Raw genomic sequence first — 18,936 nt, forward strand, 5'->3', positions numbered from 1 at the left:
TAGGGGAAGGGGGAGAGAGAAAACATTCTGGGCATGTGCAAAGGCCCTGCGGTGGGAGCGTGGCCAGTACAGGAAATGGACGGGCAGCAGGGGCGGGCAGGGTGACCTGAGGTGGCCTAGGCCCCTCAGCAGAACCTCCCGTTTGCAGACAGTTGGGACGGGCTCCAGCCATGAAACCAACGGCTGCTTTACAACACGAGGCTTCACCTAACGCATAGCTGAGCTCACACAAAAGGAAGGACCATCCTGGACACTGGAGAGGAAGGTGGCACCGAGAGCCCAGGCTGTGAGCACAGCGACCCAGAGAGACGAGGCCAGGATGTGGGTTCAGACCACACTGGCGTGTGGGGTTACAACAGGCTCCGAGGCAAAGACGTGAGAGGAGGCGTTGGGGTTAAAATAACTCCCCTCCGTTGAAAGGAGACGACACTTTACCCACCGAAGGAAGCCACAAGGAGCGCTGCGTTGGGGCAGGGCCCCTAGGAAGGAAACCCCAGCCCGTGTACATGCAGCTCTGACGTCTACACCGTCCTACCCGCTGGCACACGTCGTCCTGAGCTGAGAGATGAACCTAACAGCGCCCCCCCCCCCGCCCCGCCCCCCGCACACACCCAGACCCGTGCCTGATGCAACCACTGAGGCTCCTGGCTTAAGTGCAAAACCACTCTCCAAGCAGGGGGGTGGGCCAGGAGGCTGAGTCTGTCCGCAGGAAAACCAAATTCCACTGAAGATGAGCTTCCGAGTAACCAAGTATCACAGACCACACGAGGAAACCATCCACCACGTGAGAGATCCAACAACCAATAAGAGGGCAGGCCCCCCATAGAACAGCCTAGAAGGAACCACAGGGGAGCACAGAGCACGGTGTGGGGGCATCAGCACTGCCACTTACTGACCGTCTTTCTGTGTGTAAATAGGCGCAGAGCAGTGCTCCTGGCACAGGGTTGGCATGAGCACGGGCGAGTATGAAGTGGCCGTCCTGGGAGGTGGCCTTGGCCAGGGAGGCGGGGACTTGCGTGGAGAACCGGAAGTCCAGCGTGCAGGCGGCCCGCAGGCGGGGCCTGAGGTGGGGAGGAAGGAGGCGTCTGAGAACGTCTTGTGGATGAAGTGACCCTGGAGAAGGTCGGATGCGGCCTGGACCCCTCTCCTGCCCTTTCCCAGGTGGCCCTGCTGGGCCTATGAGCCAGCTTCCGGAAGCCGAAAAGGAGCCTCGAAAAGCTGCCAGCCCCGGGTTCAGATGGGGAAGCGGAGGGAGAGCTGCACTCACAACTAGAGGCTCCTCCCAGCTGGCCTTTCATTCATTCAGCAGCTATCTCCCGAGTGCCTGCTGTGTCCCAGCCACTGTGTGGGGTGAGCCAGAGGGACGTGGTGCCAACCCTCACAGGCTTATCTCCCAGGGAAGACATCGGTCAGAACATCTGGTGCCCTGCTTCCTCCCTGCCCTGGCTGGCTGCCCTCCCGCACCTGCAGGGGGCATCAAAGGGGCCCAGAGACGTGTACTTACTCACACTCCCCTTGGGGATAGGGAGCAGTCAGGGGCATCCGTTTACATGCTGTCAGAGTCACAGGCTGCAGCATCCTCCCCCACCCCCACCACAAGAGGGCGGCCTTGGCCTCCAGGCAGTGCCCACCTGTGGCCCAGGGCCAGCCCAGAGCTTGGCCAGTTCTGGGCTCCTTCACCCCCACAAACATGCCAGATTGAGCCTCCTTTGGTGCCCTTAGAACCCTCTGTCAGCAGGGCCTTCCCTCTCTGCTGAGACCAATGCCGGGAGTCTGGCCTCCCTGCTTCCCCAGAGGGAGCAGGAAACATATTTAGCTGTGTGTTGATCTGAAGGTCAACAGAGGAGTTGACCTCACAGTCAACAGACTGATGATCAATGCTTAACCTGCAGAGAGTCAAGGATCCGGGACCTTCGTCCTGCCCTCGGCCCAGAGAGGGGCCAGGGAGAGGCCCGTCAGCAGAGTGGGGACGCTTACCAGCAGGCGCCCCAGGGCCTCCTGTGAGATCACAGACGTGTTCTGCATGGAGACAGCCATGGACTTGTCTTCCACCCACTCCTCCTGGCGGCTGGCGACGGACAGGTGGCTGATCTGGATGCGGGGAGAACCAGTGGAGTAAGGCAGGCATCGTGGGGCCTTTGCGCAGGAGAGGATGCCCCGTCCTTGGGGGGCGGTCACTCTTCTCCTTGAGCTCCTGTGACTTCCATCCTGTGATGCACGGTTAACCGTTATTAATTCATCTTAGGTTAAATGATAAGAAGGAAAATAAAAATATTTGCTTTCAATATTTGTATATAAGCATGCATGTTTGTGTATGACTATGCAAGCGTGCGTAACCAACAAGGAAGAAATATGCATGATAATTACAGCCCTCAGTTCTGCGACCGGTCACATGGTTGCTGGGTTTTAGAGCCGTCATCTTCCACTACCCAGCCCAGGCCCTCAGCAAACATCTCAGCAGGTCATGCCTGGTTCCCTACCTGGTGGGATGACCCCCGCCTTCATTCCAGAGAAGTCTGGGCCCAGTCACCCTGCCTTAATTGGCTTCTTGTAGTTTCCCACTGACTTTAATCACAGGATATGGTAGTGCTAAGTGACATCCTATGGGATTCCTCATTTTCACCCCAGCCAATAGAGTAATGCTCTTCTTTGCCTGTGGAGAAGTTCAAAGTGACCAGATGGCAGTCTTTAAGTAAAGGGTGTCCCAAAATTCACGCAAGATTTGAATTTTGCGTGAGCATTAACAATAACAACAACAACAAAAAATAAAAGCCTAATTTTACTTGGTTTATTGAATCAGATTCTAATATCTGTTTCCCTTTTATTTCAATCCCTTCAATTTGATAAGCATTACCAAGTACCAATTATGGCCCAGGAGCAGGGACAACGAAGACCAATGAAGACCACGGCTTTGTGTATTGTGCCAGCAAAGCCGTGGAGGCCATTTACCCGATGTGCTATTCCATACATAACCCTATACTGTATACTTTATGAATCAGTAAAAAATTTATAATTTTTAATTATAAACCTGTGTTTTCTATCAAAATTACTTCTTGCGTAAATTTTGGGACACCCTTTATATATATTTTAATTGATTTCAGAGAGGAAGGGAGTGCTACAAAGAGGTAGATAGAAACATCAATGATGAGAGAGAATCAACGATGATGGGCTGCCTCCTGCACACCCTACCCCCACCCCCCACCCCCCACCACTGGGGATCGAGCCCACAACACGGGCATTTGCCCTGACTGGGAATCAAACCATGACCACCTGTTCGTAAGTTGACACAACCACTGAGCCACGCCGGTTGGGCTAGGTGGCAGTCTTAGCTTCCAGTTCACTGGAATCGTTGTGTCGCAGGTAAATCATTTCTCCCTGTTGTGGATTGAATTTGTGTTCCGAAAACTCACGTCCATCCAGAACCTCGGAATGTGACCGTACTCGGAAATGAAATATCAGCGGATGTAAATCAAGTGACTGGAATCTTATAAGAAGGTCATGTGAAGACACAGGGAAGGAGGCCAGTGAAGTGGGGCAGGCACTGCAGTGATGCTGTACAAGCCAAGGCAGGCCCAGGACTGCTGGCAGCAGCAGCAGCAGCTAAGTGTGTGAGCATCCAGTCATGCTCCGAGACCCCTCTGTCTTCCGCGCGGGCCAAAGAGGAGAGCTGAATGGAGACTGGGAATCACCACCCCTGCACCTTTCAAGCTCTTGTTGGTGACACTCTCTCTGCAATCCCTCCAGGGACGTGGCATTGCTTTCGATTGACCATTTCCTACGTAGAGGCAGTTCTAGTGACTTCCACATGGCCTTCTATACCCTGACACCCCTCACCCCAGAGGTCAAGGAACCAATGTGGGGAGTCTGCCAGTTGCTGGGGACACACCTACCTCTGGGATGTGTTCAGGGACCCACTGGACGCACTGTGAGATCGACCTGAGCTAAAATGTCATTGATCACCTGACCTCCACGGGTTTCCACCCCGACCGGTGGACCACAATGATGCTTTGGGTCTCCTAGATTTAATGTCCATTTAGAGCCAGTGTCGAGTAATCCCTGAACGTCTGGTCATTTCCTTTTCCCCAGAGCAGTCCCCCGGGGGAAGGCTGGGAGACACCTTACAGCAGTGGTTCTCAACCTTCCTAATGCCTCGACCCTTTAATACAGTTCCTCGTGTTGTGGTGATCCCCAACCATAAAATTATTTTTGTTGCTACTTCATAACTGTAATTTTGCTACTGTTATGAATCATCATGGAAATATCTGATATGCAGGATGTATTTTCATGGTTACAAATTGAACATAATTAAAGCATAGTGATTCATCACAAAAACAACATGTAATTATATATGTATTTTCCCATGGTCTTAAGCGACCCCTGTGAAAGGGTCGTTCGACCCCCAAAGGGGTCGCGACCCACAGGTTGAGAACCTGTGCATTATAGCATATGTTTGTTTGCAGTGTTGCAGGGTCCTTCCTCAAGGGGACCCAGCCCCCTTCATTCAAGGGGTTCTGAGTCTGTAAACTGGCTTAAGCCTGGGTGTTGATGGAGGGGCCATAATTCTGTTTTGGTGATTCAAGAGACTTGCATTCACTCGACCTAGGACTCTTCTGTTTATCCCGATCAAATAGGAATTGAGTAGAAAATCCACTTCCTTCTTCCCAAGGCAATACCATGACCAACTAGCCAAAGCAGAAGCTCTCTGCAAGTCAAACCATCTGACTTCTGTGTTGCCTCTGCTGCCCATGATGCTAAGCACAGCCAGCTTGTCTTTGATGGTTAAGGGCCACCACTTGGTCCCTGCCACTCTGGAACTGTTACCCCCATTGTATTTAGGGATACCAGTCAAGTGGCACTATTTCCCACTGTCATTTCTGACCTATAGCGATGAGTGGCCCAGAGCTCTGCAGTGAGGCGGGGCTCCCCCTCCCTAATTTACTTCTCAATCATGATGAAAGTTGTGTCCTCTGGACCCTGGCAGGGTGGGTGAGCAGATCTCGCATGATAAATCCATTCTAACATTCCAGTCTCCCTCAGTAAGCCTTTACATGTCTTCCTCTAGTGTCCCAAGGCAGTTCCTGCACGTCACCTTCATTCAGTGTAGATAGACCACCATTTAAAAATACATATACATATATATATTGATTTCAGGGAGGAAGGGAGAGGGGGAGAGAGATAGAAACATCAATGATGAGAGAGAACCATTGATCGGCCACCTCCTGCACACCCCTGACCGGGGATTGAGTCCACAACCCCGGCACGTGCCCTGACCAGGAATTGAACCATGACCTCCTGGTTCATAGGTCGACGCTCAACCACTGAGCCAGGCCAGCCGGGCAGATAGACCACCTTGTCATCTGTCTCAGCCAACCACCGAGCACAGTGTTCCAGTTCTTTCTAACTCCTCATGCTTAGTCCATCATTCCAGAACCTCTGCTCCCTGGGCCTGTACGAACACGTTCAGACTGATCGAACTTTCTGTTCCTTCCACCAGCACCCCACACCCTCCTATCTATTCCTATGCACACCCCGATTTTTGTCTGGATGAACTTGAAAAACCACGTTGTTCTTTTGGTGTCCCTGTGTGGTACAACTCCTTGCACCTCACCCTTTGAGGCCTGCTGGGACTCCAGTCGGGTTGTAGGACTAGAAACCAAGAGGGGTGGGGTGGGAGTAGGTCCTGAGAAGAATTAGTGTCGAGGTAGGTACCGGGGGAGCCGGTTACAGTTCTTCATACACAGGGTCAATTAACTTCCTTAGAAACAGGTATCAAGGCTGGCTCCTAGGACAGACTCCCAGAAGCTCTCCCTTGTCAGGCTGTAGACAGGTGTGGCTTCTCACCTCCCTTTTGGCTACAGACAGAATATTTATCTCTGTGGTTATTACGTAAAATGTCATTCTAACCAAGTACCTGCTTGCTACTTAGAATGCCAACTGAGGTACTGCTAGTAACTGACTGCATTTTCCCGGGGTCCCTCACAGGAAGGAGGCTGCGGACCCGGCCACACCTCCTTCAGGCCCATCATGTATATTAAAGACCCGAAGCCACAGGGAAGAAGCCGGTTAACTTGGCTGAACCTGAGGTTCCCAAATGACCATGAGCTCACTTTGGGGAGTGTTTCTTCTGTAGAACTAAGATTAAAACCAACAAACATCTTGGAAGCTGCAAACTTAATCAGCTGCTACGTTGGCCTGAGCTGAAATTTGGGAGTTTTGGGTTCATTCTTAGCTATTTAATTGCTACTTAATAAAGATTCAGCCCTGAGTGGAGTGGCTCAGTTGGTTAGAGCTCTGGAAGGTTGCCGGTTCAATTCCTGGTCAGGGCACACACCCAGGTTGTGGGTTTGAGCCCTGGTCAGGGTATACAGGCAACCCAGTCAATGTTTCTCTCTTCCTCAATAAGTAAAAAATATATTATTTTAAAGTAGCTTTACCTATGAAAAATAATGAAGATCGAAACCAATCATTTTCTAAGTATTAATAGAACGTAGTGCCTTGACATTTAGTGACTGTTGAGGAAGACTGACATTTCTGCCACGTCCCCCACCTGTCAGCTGTCTTAAACATTAATTGTGGTCTGAAGGTTCTCCCCCCGGCCTAGTGGGGCTGGGGCCAATCTGAACACTTGTCAGCTGTTCCCAGAAGCACCTTCCTGAGACTATTTTGGGTCCATGGAATCTGGAGTTTAATCCTCACAACCTGACACCACAGGGAGAGAGGCCCCACCCCTTTAGCAAGAAGAAATGGGTGCTCCCATGGTCTCGGGTTCAGGCCCCTCACAAAATGGTGATGCCCCTCCTTTGAAATGAACTGCTTTTCCATCCAAGACTTAAAAGGGGGCTGGGCGTGGCATGAGACCTGGGGCTGTGCTGTTGCTAAGGGAAGGAAGGAATTCTGTCCTCCTCATTCTGAGTGGGCGAGAGGAGAGTGTGTACAACTGCCAAGAGGAAGATACCGAATGCCACCAACGTGAGGTTTGGGGAATGAAACTTGGATGGGTTTCTATGTCAGCCAGTACCATTTAAATCCGGGAATGTGGGCAAACACAAGTATATTCTTAGTAAATTAAGACTTTCATGGCCTGACGTTATCATTTTTCATCAGTGCCAATAGTCCTTTTATAAAAAGCAGCAAAACAGTCAGGTTACTTAAAAAGTCAGGATCTCAACTGTTGACCATCCAGTGGCCCCGGCACGGAGTGAACGGCTAAGACTCTGCCAGCATCAGTCATAGCAAAACTTTATTGAACAGAAAACCCAGCAAAGGTTTCCACCTCTGCACAGTTGCCCGTGGTTTGAAGGAAAGCAATGCATTTAAAAAGCAATTATACAGAAGTCTCTCCTAGAAAAGTCCTGCTAAAACATGTCTAGCAATTCATTGATTATATAAAGTAGTACACTTAGTGTAATTTAAACATTCCAACAGGAATCAAATCGCACCAGCAGAACCATTTCTGCCTCTATGACATCTATGTACAAACACACATGCAGACACACGAATCTGGGAAAGGTCCTCAGGCATAAACATGCGACACACGCCTTCTATGTACAGTGCCTATAAACTACATACAATAGGTAGTAAAGCTCTTCAGAATAAAGACATGAGAAGCCTTGGGCATTTTTTGTTCATCAATTTGTATCATGGCTTCACGTCTTACTTTCTGCTTTTGCTTGATCACAAAAGCATCTCCTCCTCCTTGTTGGTTCTTTACCAATTCTGTGCCATCGCCGCGTCCAGGTGAGGAAATCTAGCTGGATCCACGGTCCAGTCCATGCCTGCCCAGGCCACCAGCAGCCGGAGGGCGAACCGCCTCAGTTTGCTATGGCGGGGGGGCCTTCCGGAAGGAGCGACGCAAAGAAAGTCTTGAAGACGAGCCACGCTGTGCTCATGAATGAAGGGCTGGTCTGCTCGCCATCCACTACGTTCCTGTCTGGAGGGAGGCGGTTGGGGTTTTCGATTTCAGCCTCAGGGCCTTCCTGTTGGTAATGAAACAGCGAGAAAGCAGTTAGGCCCGGGATCTACCCCAAACTCTGCTGGGCAGTGGCAGAGGCAACCCTGGCCCCTCCCTCACGCCGTATGGGACGCCAGGCAGGCAGGGCCCCGGGACGTCCTGGGTCCTCGCTGGCGTGTTCTCCGGTCTCCATGGCACAGCCGCACTGGTGACATTCTCATCATTTCAAATATTCCCAGCAGCAAGTATCAAAGCAGGTGTAGCAACTAGATCTTCAACCACTACTAACCAAGTAATTAAGTTACCCCTCATTAAATATGGATAGTCCAATGTTGGCGATGTTGTGAGTTAAAAGAATTGAAATGGAAACCCAGGGTTCTAAAAACAGATAGTAGGGTGCCAATTTATATAACTTAAAAATATCCTTTAGGAGTATGCATTAAACTGCCTTATAAAAATTCTATTTCTGTGTGTTATTTTTCAGGAAATCTATTCTGTGAGATGCTTAAGCTTTAATTAATATCCATTAGCTGTTTCCATGACATAACATATGGTTGCAGACCACTGAACACTCAAAATAGTGAACTTAAAAAAATTATTTAAATATGCCAAAATGCAAATTGTCATGTGACAAAAATACCTGATAGATGCTGTGACATGTTAATGTTTTCAAAATAGCTACCATCAAGAATAAATAGGAGCCCGGCCGGCGTGGCTCAGTGGTTGAGCATCGACCTATGAACCAGGAGGTTACGGTTCGATTCCAGTCAAGGGCACATGCCCAGGTTGCGGGCTCGATCCCCAGTTTGGGGCGTGCAGGAAGCAGCTGATCCATGATTCTCTCTCATCATTGATGTTTCTATCTCTCTCTCTCTCCCTCCTTTCCTCTTTCCGAAATCAATAAAAATATATTTTAAAAAGAAGAAGAAACAGAAAGAAATCTTGAGCTATGGAGCCTAATAAAGTGGTAAACCAGGACACTGGATTTTAAAGGCTGAGGGTTTGAGCGCCTGCACCTCACGCCACGCTCGCCGGCTCGCGGAAGCTCATACCTGCAAGTTATTGTTGGGGTCCTGGTTTGCAGCCTCCGGACGAGGACGGTCATTCGGGAAGTTCTGAACCGGCCTCTGTCTAAACGGAAACCACCCAACGTGATGCCTTCAAAGGAAGCACATAAAAGCCCATCTTAGTCAAGAGCACAGTGAGGTCTACTCAACAACAGAAGGGTCTCCTCAGCAGGTAAGGTCCCCCTCTCCCCCTCCCCTTCCCAGCTGGAAGCTCACGGCAAGGCCCCCTGCAAAGACCGTCTGTCCCTCCATCTCATTCTATCCCACCACCTCCCAGGCTCTTAAAGGGGCGGCATGTTTATTCACCAATTCACACTCACAACACACACAGCACTTGGCACACAGCACATGCTCGGTAAGTGCTGGCGTGGCCGTTAAGTGCGATTTGTACTGAGGGGGAAAGGAAAGTGATGGTCTGCTTACAGGTACATAACCACGGTGGCCCCCATGACCATGAGGAATCTGCTCAGGGACGAGTAGAAGTAGAGGATGCTGAGAAAAACGGAAAACGTTGCTGCTGAGTAGGTCCAGTCCAACCAATCGCGATTTATCTCGTCATCTTCCTCCACGAGAGGGCCACCTTGCGCATTCATCCGTAGGTTTTGATTGGCCCCAGGATTAACCACCACTTGAGGAGCAGCATTCTGATTGGCTGGCTGGTTTTCGGCTGGAAACTGGTTGTGAATAGGGGCTGGAGCAGGTGCGGAGACCACGGGTATCTCTTGGGCACTTGGTGAGGGAACAAAAGTCCCCGATGCAGCAGTGGCCGCTAAACTGAAATGGAAACGACAGAGGCAGATGCTGTTGAGAGCAAAGCTCCGTGAGGCCGTGGTCGTCACCGTCCTCACGCAGGGACTTACTGTGAAGAACTGTAAGTAGGTACATACAAACTTAATTTTTTCTTTAACGTAGTGAAGAACTTCTCTTTTTTAAAAAATATGTTTTTACTGATTTTTACAGAAAGAGAGGAAGGGACAAAGATACAGAGATAGAAACATGGATGAGAGAGAATCATGGATTGGCTGCCTCCTGCACACCCTCTACTGGGGATCAAACCCACAACCCGGGCATGTGCCCGACCAGGAATCAAACTGGTGACCTCTTGGTTCCCAGGTCAATCCTCAACCACTGAGCCACACTGCCTGGGCAATGAAGAACGTCTTTACCAACAATCCTACCTATACATGCCTTTTCTACTCCTAGGAGCAGCAACAAGATATTTTGTCTGGAATGAAATATCCAGGCCACTTTAAGAGTGTGGTGCAGTAACAAATTAAAATTTTCACAAAGCTTTAAAGATACAGATTGAAAAGGAACATAAGTGAAGGCGGGAAAACATGTATCAGACACCAGCGCCCCCACATGGGGCATCGATAACAAATTAGCTAGCAGCTATCACTCACACTGTACTCCACCCACAGAACCACAGGGCTCTGCAGACACGGTGACCTTCCCTAGCTGGCCAGGTAACAGGATGGGACTTCCCTCCGCCCGGCCCGGCCCCCCGCGCCTCAGGGAAGGACTCACTACTGCATGTAGTACTGCCGCGCGTAGATCTGCTGGAACCAGGACAGCTGCAGCCACCCATAGGTCGTGTAGCCCGAGAAGCCAGGCCCCAGGCCTTGGAACGCCGGCTGGGCAGCTTCCGGCCTAGGAAAGATGGTTTTAAATGCACATTTTGAGTTGGTTTAGTACAAATAAGTAAAAACTGAGTTTAAACGACAATCAGGAATTCAAATCCCAGAGACTGAAGAATGGGCGTGCGACAGTTACTCGTAGGTGACTGGAACGCGAGCACAGAAAGGACTGAGGACGCGCTCCCGCCAGGGTCCAGCCCGCCAGCACTGGTTCTCATTGCGCCGTCACTGACACGCACACAAGCCGTACCGTCCGAGGCTGTGGCTCCCACTCCCGTTTAGGACTTGTCGAGTCTCACTGCAGGTCTCACCCCACTGCTCTCCTTTAGGAAGCAGCGCTAAGAAACCACATCCCTCCCAAAGCCTTTCCTGAAGGACACGTCCCTCCTCCCAATACCCCTCTCCCTCCTCTAGGGCGGGATCTAGGCCCGGGCCAGCGATGCATGCATGTGGCATCACCCACACCTGCTCACCGGCCACTTGTGCCCTGGACAGGCTGCTGGGCAGTTATCTGACTGGATCCCCAACAGCCTTGTGGGGAGACAGCTCTCCCCGTTTCACAGGGAAGCCCTGAGTGCAGCTCAGGGAAGACGAGATTTATTTGCACAGGGTCACTGAGCTAACAGCAGGGCTGGATTTGAGAGCTGTTTGTTTGACACCAAACACACTCATTTTTCCATAAAGCAACAGTCTGACACGGCCTAGGACAGGGCATGGGGGTCGCGAGTGGCTTTGTGGGCTGCACACAGTGAACACCACAAGATGGAAACTAAAGGAATTGTGGGAGATCAGGAGTTGGTTACATGCTCATCTCCATTGGGTGAACTCATTTCTTAAACAAAGTTCTATGCACTGGCTGCTCAGTAAATAGTTGAATGCAATCATCGAGTTTTATTACCGTGAAATTCACAGTCAGGTATGGGCCTCAGTTCTCACGTTGCACAGCCCAAATGAGGGAAGCAGTTTTGAGTGTTTCTATCCAATAAGAAATCCAACTCTCATGCTGACACTCTCTTTTAACTGAATTCCATACCCAGAGTGTTTTTAAAGCAGTATTCAATACAAGCAGGCCTCGGTGTGACTCATTTAACAATCACAGTGCATGGAATGAGGGGGTAACGGTGCTCACTGGCTCCGATGATGGCGCTGCAGATGCGCAAGAAAACTGAAGGGTGTTTACAGCTACGTCCCGAGCACGTAGGGGTAACATGGTATCATGTCCGGGAATTACTTTTAAATCTTCAGGGAAAAAAAACGGGGGAATGAGGAATAGATGAAAGAAGTATGGCGACACTTTGTCGTTACTGGGCCGGTGATGGTTATGTGGGGATTCATCACCCAGTTCCCTCCACCTCTGTGTGTGCTTGAAATGACCATTCATTAAGAAACGCCACCAACTCCTCATCCTCAAACACCTGGCGCTATCAGTCATCACGTATCAAAGAGCAACAGTCACTTCTGGCTTTGGCTCTGAAGGAAAGGCTCTCGTCGCTCCATAGAAAATGGCCCTTGTTCCAGGCACCGCCAACAGTCCGTGGCAGAACATTTCTTAAAACCGTCTCTCCACCTCTGTCCCCAATGCCACGCAAGCGGCTCAGCAGAGCAGCCGCACGGCGCTTCCAACAGCTGTTTTTCTGCAGCAGCACTGACCTCCCACTGTGAGGCCAGCACACGAAAAGCACAGCCGTGCAGGGTGGGGGGATGCCTTTCGGTACATATTTCTCCACATTTTATATGGAGTTGATTTATTACAAATAAGCGAGAACTGAGTTTAAATGACAAAAAGGCTGTGTGGTGAGAAAGGTTAAATTCATAAAAGATCTTTCTAGGGAAACCCTTATAAACCAGCACTCTGTCCATATTAAAGTTCTGTAAGCAGACAGTGTAAACACACCTCATTCCTAAATGGATGCAAATGGGCCCGTTCATGATGCATAAACCTGGTTCCGTATTGTAACACTCACCTCGAGATGTTCTCCCACCCAGAGGGAGAAAGATTCCGAAGAGGCTCCCTCAGCCGCACACCATCGCTTGAGGAATCCCCAGGATACTGTCCCTGAGTGGGGCCAGCGGGCTGCTCTGTGGATTCAGCAACCTAGGTGAGTGCAACGTGATCATGAGACAAAGGGCCTGATGCAACCGGCTGAAATCAAGCTGAAAGGATGACTTCACTGGGGATGGCTACGTCCCCCACCCCGACCTCTGAACGTAACAAAATTAAACAGATACAATGTTATGTAAAAAATATTCTGAAATTTCAAAATATAGATGTGTTGTGTGTGTGTATGTGTGTGTGTGTGTGTGTGTGTGTGTATTTAATTGATATTTTTTCCTAGAGTAACTATGTTATAATTTCATTAAAATCTTCCAATGAAGTTATCATTGGTGAGAACGCTTCTTGGTAATGAACTGTATCTCTATGGCTACACTTACTAAACCAAGAAATTAAATGTGACCAACACAATTTATAAACACAGCGCAGCCAACAACCTAAAGGAGAGAATTTCCTATGCTATGTTCAGCTGTTTCAGGAAATAGCGATACAATGCCAATTTAGAGTGTGTCACTACATGTATTAATGCACACTGTCAAATGAAACATAAATAGACTGTCAAATATGTCTTTAAAGATCATTTGATAGAATTTCACAATGAAATTTTCCAAAGAAAATATATTCACTTTTTTATTCTTTATAAAAATTAAAAGTTCCTTCGAAGAAACTTAGGTGCCCAAGTCAATGAAAACCCACTGTAGAGAGCCTTACTAGTTTCAGTGATCTGCACGCAGCCTCTGCAGGTCACATCATATCCCAGAAGACAGTGACTGCAGCTCCTCTTTCCAATAATGCCCTGCCTGCCCCTGTTGCAGTAAACTCTCATTTGTATTGTAAGTGTCTAATTCCTAATTCTCACCGGGGACGAAACAAAATATGACAATTAAAAGACCATAAAATCTCTCTGAAGAGTTTTATCCAATGTCCTTTCTTCCCCCCGAGAGAGTCTGAAGGACGCAGGGTATCCACTCAGACCTACCTTTGCGCTGGTTTCTGGCATTTTGGACGGACTTTTCACACTGCACACCAAGTGGAGAACATGCCGGGTTTCCTGCTAAAAGAGAGATGGAGGCACTTTAGTACCTGAACTCAACCTGGCAAGAACATCACAACGTTCTGAAGTTAATATGTAAACGATGTACCTTTGGAAGCAAGTCCCTGAGATACTGGTTATCCAACAGCAGCTTCCCCGAATAAATTAACCTCTGGTCCTCTGGACGCTTATCATGGAAAGAAAGAGCAACAGTCAGCATTTAACCCACGAGTTCCCAACCGCAGAAGACACTGCTTCGTACACATAATTTAAATACGCGTTTCTTCCCAGCACATCACAGGAAAACGTTTCTTCAAAGGCCCCATAGACAAAACTTTTATTTAAGAAAGTGCTTTAAGTTTAAGCTGGTCTCTCACATATAAATAAATTTAGGATGGCAAATGATCTCGTCCACAAAACCTACAGCAACCTACTAACTCAGGGAAACTGCTTTCTGCCTCTAGAAACACACATTTGATTCGGGGCTCCTACAGCAACTGACTTCAACACTTGTGTTTCATTTCAGAGAAAACTCAAAGTGCTCCCAAAGTGGACCCCACCAACCCACCTCGCACTGTCCCAAAATAACAAGAAGCAATTCTACACTCGAGCCCCGGAAGAGACATTTCCCCACACACAAATGCAGTCACAGAGGAGATGGAGTGTGGGTGACATTTCTACAACCTGTGAGATCAGCACTCCTGTTTTAAGGGGAAAAGTCTGAAACTGGCTTGTCCACAGTCACTACCTGCTAGAGTCCGGATGCCATCCCCTCTCATCCATTCCAGTGACTTTCAGACCACAGGGACTCCACACACCTTCTACAAATCTCACTTTTAAAGCCTGTTTTTAATTCCTTTAAGAATTGTATTTAAAAATAATGGCCCCGCACGCCAGTCGGTACACTGGAGATCGCCAACCTGTCAACCTACTCTGGCCAGAAAAACCTATTACGCAACACTTGGACTAGAGCTGTTTCCGCCAAGTAGCCTGAGATGAAAGAACAAGTGGTTTAAAACAAACAAAACAATAACCGCATCAATCCGGATTTTTACAAACTGTGCGACAAAAACAAGTACAGAAACTACTATACTGGATGCCTGTTCTCGCCGGTTGGCTTTATCAGCAAGTGGGATGCACATGGTTTTGTAAAATGCTATTGCAGAGCTGGGTCCTCCACATGAAAAAGCCCCACACTGGAAAAGCTTTGCAATCCACAGCTGCCTGCCATTTAAATTACTTCCCCGATTAAAGGCCTAAATTAATTAAACACGTTAAGCCAACAACTATCATAAAGTAAGAAAACAAATCAGTCCTCTCCAGCTGTAAGTTTTAAGCCCACGTTTCCGTATCTGGGAGGCCTTTCATTTACTCCTGGGTCCTGAGGCTTCATAGCGGTGACGCTCCTCACCCCAGGAGGCCCTGGGGAAGCTCTCCTCCAACACTCCGCCTGGCACCTAGTGACGCCCCCAGAGACTGCACCTGCTTCGCCCACCTGTGTCCCTCACAGCCCTTCGCTCGGCAACGCGGCCCCTGGGTGAAACCCCAGGGCCCCCAGGTGAGGGCACACACACACACAGGCACATTTCAAAAGAACAGCTCACTTCCACATTAGACAGGGAACCAACACGGCCGGGAAACCACCTCCAGCCTGAGCTGCCGCACCCCCCGCCCCTCCTGGGGTCGGACGGAGCGATTGCCCCGTCTCCTCCCGTCCGGCGGGGACTACACTTGTGGACAGCCAGGAACGCCGCTGGCACTTACATAACATCAGGGCGGAAAGTCAATACTGTCCAGCGCTCAGCCTCCATCACGTGGGAGGGCGGGGCCGAGGGAGGGAGGGGACAGGGCGATACTGACAGATGTGTCCACCAAAACAAAGCCAGGAAGTCCCCGTAATTGAGGAACCCAAGTCCTCCAGCCCGGACTCCGGGAGCCTCCTTCCGCCTGGGCGCGTCCCTTCCCCGCCTCCCTCCACCCGCAACGCGCCGGCTCCTCCCGGGGACCCGGCAGGACCCGGCGGAGCGGAGCGTGGCAGGGAGGAGCCGGGAGGGGGACCGGGGCGGGGAGAGCCACGTCCGGCCCTGGGTGTGGGGCCCCGCGTACACCCCGCCCGGGCGAGCGCCCCGCTTCCCCGGCCGGCGGCCTGGGGTCGGCCCCGCCCCGCCCTCCCCGCCAGGAGACCCCGGCCACACCCGGAGAACTCCTTCCGCAGCATCTGTTTCCTTATTTCCACCCGGGGACGCGGTCTGAGCGAGGAACCCTTAAGTCGCCCGGGCGCTGGGGGGGAAACTGAGGCTTGAAGGGTGAACGCCCTCCCCCAAGGTCACGCTGCTGTGGCAGCGGCTCAGCTCGGGCTACAAGCCGGACCTGGGGGCGGGGGTCTGGGCGGGGGGGCAGGAGGAGAGGGGGCAGGGGAAGGCAGCCCGTCGGAAGGCGGGGCGATGGCGGCCGGGACCAGGAAGTGACAGCCGCCGGGCCGGGAGACGGGGTGCCCCCGGAGGTGGGGCAGGGAGGGGAGACCCGGCCCTGGGGGAGGTGACGGGGTGAGCACCCACGATCGGGGGAGCCCGGCGAAGGGAGAAGCTGTAGGGAAAGGGGAGGCGGACGTGGCATTCCTGGGGGGGCGCACGGCGGGCTGGGGGGCGGCAGCGGGCGGGGCGGGCGGGGCGGGCGGCTCACCGGGCGCTCGGGGTAGACGAGGCTCAGGTGCGCCTTGAGGCGGCCCACGCTCCAGCCGCGGTCGCCGCTCAGCTCCAGGTCGCGGTGGCGCTGGTTGGGGCTCTTCACCAGCAGCGTGACGGGCTCGGGCTCGGGCTCGGGCTCCATGTCGGCTGCGCCGTGGGCTCCTCTGTCCGCGCTCCGAGGTGCCGGGCAGGCGGCGTCCCAGCCGCTCGCTAGCTCCGCAACGACGGTTCGCGTCTCCGGGGCGCGCGTGCGCGCCCCCGCCTCGGGCCCCTTTTATAGGCTCCCGGCTCCCGGCTCCGCGCTTGGAACCCTGTGTGGCTGCCGCCCGTTGGCTAAGGCCGAGGCCACGGCCCCGACGTGGACCAATCGCAGGCCGGATCCGTGGGCAGGGGGCGGGCCGAGCGCGAGGGCGCGGCTGATGCAACCCGCCGCGGTGGCGTCACCCAGCGTCGGGGCTGCGGCCCGGGCGCCGGGGTTCGGAGGCCATCTCCGGGTGCGCTCTGTCCCGAGGACACTGGGGCGCTCCCTAGCTCCAGGTGCCCACGGCGCCGTAGGGAGGGTCAGCCCGGTCCACCCCGGGCAGCCTCTGCAGATTGTGTGCTCACAAACCAGCACCCCGCCCTTTTGCACCCCAGGCGTCCAGGCCCCCTTCTCCTCAGAGGGACGTCAGGCCCTGCACCCCGATCCACCGGGGAGGCCTCCCCACATCCCCCCCGCCCCCGCCCCCGTTGGCGAGCCCACCCAGAAGGGTGCCCCGTGCGCATTAGAAGCGCAAGGAAGAAGCAGGGCCGTCCTTCCTGGGTCCCCTGTGGCCAGTTTCCATGTGGCCTCCGCCTTGACCCCCCTTATACCCTGGAGGGTGGGACATCACCCTGGGAAAGGCAAGCAGGCCACACGCTGCTTGCACCTGGAGACGCTGGAAAAGGGACCCACGTTCTAGGCAGCCAACAGGTGCTTTTTTCGAAATTGGGGCTGAGACCTGGAGGGCAGGGTTCTCAAGTTTTCTAACATGTGACCACAAAGGCCGCTCTCAAGGCAACACTCCCTCCTCCCAACTGGAGAGAAAAGGGCTTGAAAACAAGACTGACGTTGTGCCGGCCCATCCCCGCTCCAGTCCTGTTGGGACATCTGTTTTTCCAGGTGTGTCATTGTGGCCGAAAAGGGGACCTCACCCTAAACCTGGCAAGCTCAGGGGAGGCCTGCCTGGTGGCCTGAGAAACTCAGAGACCTGAAGTGACCACATGGGACCGTCAGAAATTAAAACTTTTTTGTTGTTAATCCTCACCTGAGGATATATTTTCCATTGCTTTTTTAAGACAGAGTTGGAAGGGAGGGGGAGAGACAAACCTGATGTGAGACAGACACATCGATTAACTGCCTCCCACTGGCGCCCCAGTCAGGGCCAGGGATGGAGCCTGCAACCCAAGCACATTGGCCAGAATGGAGCCCTGGACCCTTCAGTCTGCCCGCTGACATTCCAACCGCAGAGCAAAACCAGCTCGGGCTGAAATGAACACTCTTTATAACCAAAAGTCATGTCTTAGGGCAATATTTTTTCCTATCAAAGGCCTTAAACTGATTTAATGCTCTGCTGTCAACATCTGAAAAGTCAGAATAAAGGTTTGAAGAAGTCGAAGTTTTATAAGATTTTAAAAAAAAAAAAGTTTGAAGAAGAGCCCTATGTTTCACTGGGTCCCACGAATTACGTAGCTTTTTCATATGTCCGGATGGAAGGAAATGACTGATTATGACCCGGTAGTCTTGCACCCAGGTAGAGGCTGACCAGGGGGGCCAGGCCACATACAACCAGCAGAGGCCTTACAGGGGGCAGCCAGGCGGGGAGAGGACGGCCTCACTGGGAAATTAAGAATTCTAGCTGCGGTGATGAGCATCAGGGCCCCTCCGGTGGCCCCATTTCCAGTCGTAGGAAGAGGGTAGAGGGGTGTCCCCCCCCACGCCCCCCCAAGGGAAACGGCAATCCAATGTCTGTGATTCCCGAGGGTTATGTCCCAAGGAGCTACCAGCCCCTTGGAAAGCTCTTTGGTGCTTTTGCCTCTAGCACCTTTAGACAAACATAAAATTCAAGTCAACAAGCGTGCCAGGAATAGAAGGATAAACACCAGTGACCCTGGGCTGGGTGACCTTACAAAAACAATGGGGGTGATAAGACTGCACAAAAATACAAAAATAAAAGACAACCCCAAACTCGCCTTACATTTCCGAAGGACTCATGATTCCATCCAGGGATTTCAAGAGACAGAGAAGAAGAGGGGGTGAGACAGAGAAAACTTGATGGCAGAGGTGAACTTGGAACCCTGAGGAAGGGTGACATTTGAATAACAATAGTAATGGTAGCAATTATGAGTAAGCCCCTAGGGTACCTGTGTACGGGACTTGTGTGGGCTCAGGGGTTAAACTCATGGACTCAGCCAGACTGCCTGTTTTCAAACCCAGCTTCTGCCACGTAGGAGCAGTTACTTAAGCTCTGTGCCTAATTTCCTCATCTT

General features: G+C 51.7%; 1 protein-coding gene across 2 annotated transcripts; it reads right to left on the bottom strand.

The window, feature by feature from the left end:
* Positions 1-7,222: 7,222 nt before the first annotated feature.
* Positions 7,223-16,666, bottom strand: HERPUD1 (homocysteine inducible ER protein with ubiquitin like domain 1). 2 transcript variants are annotated; one of them, XM_070399129.1, is made up of 8 exons: positions 16,424-16,666; positions 13,851-13,928; positions 13,688-13,759; positions 12,620-12,750; positions 10,546-10,668; positions 9,442-9,792; positions 9,004-9,109; positions 7,223-7,976 (listed from the first exon to the last, which is right to left on the bottom strand). In XM_070399129.1, exons 1-8 carry the CDS (start codon positions 16,568-16,570, stop codon positions 7,812-7,814), a joined length of 1,173 nt encoding a protein of 390 aa, XP_070255230.1. In that variant the 5' UTR covers positions 16,571-16,666; the 3' UTR covers positions 7,223-7,811. The 2 variants fall into 2 exon arrangements, with proteins under 2 accessions (XP_070255230.1, XP_070255229.1); XM_070399128.1 differs by having other exon boundaries at positions 13,688-13,762.
* Positions 16,667-18,936: the final 2,270 nt, after the last annotated feature.

The sequence above is a fragment of the Myotis yumanensis genome, unplaced genomic scaffold (assembly GCF_028538775.1).
Source record: "Myotis yumanensis isolate MYYU_CA2020_CCGP unplaced genomic scaffold, mMyoYum1.0.hap1 SCAF_18, whole genome shotgun sequence".
Lineage (NCBI taxonomy): Eukaryota > Metazoa > Chordata > Mammalia > Chiroptera > Vespertilionidae > Myotis > Myotis yumanensis.

What these genes read in the sequence shown, in the direction of transcription:
- HERPUD1 (XM_070399128.1), bottom strand. Translation starts at nt 16,570, where the DNA reads ATGGAGCCCGAGCCCGAGCCCGAGCCCGTCACGCTGCTGGTGAAGAGC. An exon ending in GCCACCGTGGTTATGTACCT is followed by an intron (nt 9,110 to 9,441) that starts GTAAGCAGACCA and finishes CTTCCTTTGAAG; the next exon opens with GCATCACGTTGGGTGGTTTC. An exon ending in ACCCCAACAATAACTTGCAG is followed by an intron (nt 7,977 to 9,003) that starts GTATGAGCTTCC and finishes CATTACCAACAG; the next exon opens with GAAGGCCCTGAGGCTGAAAT.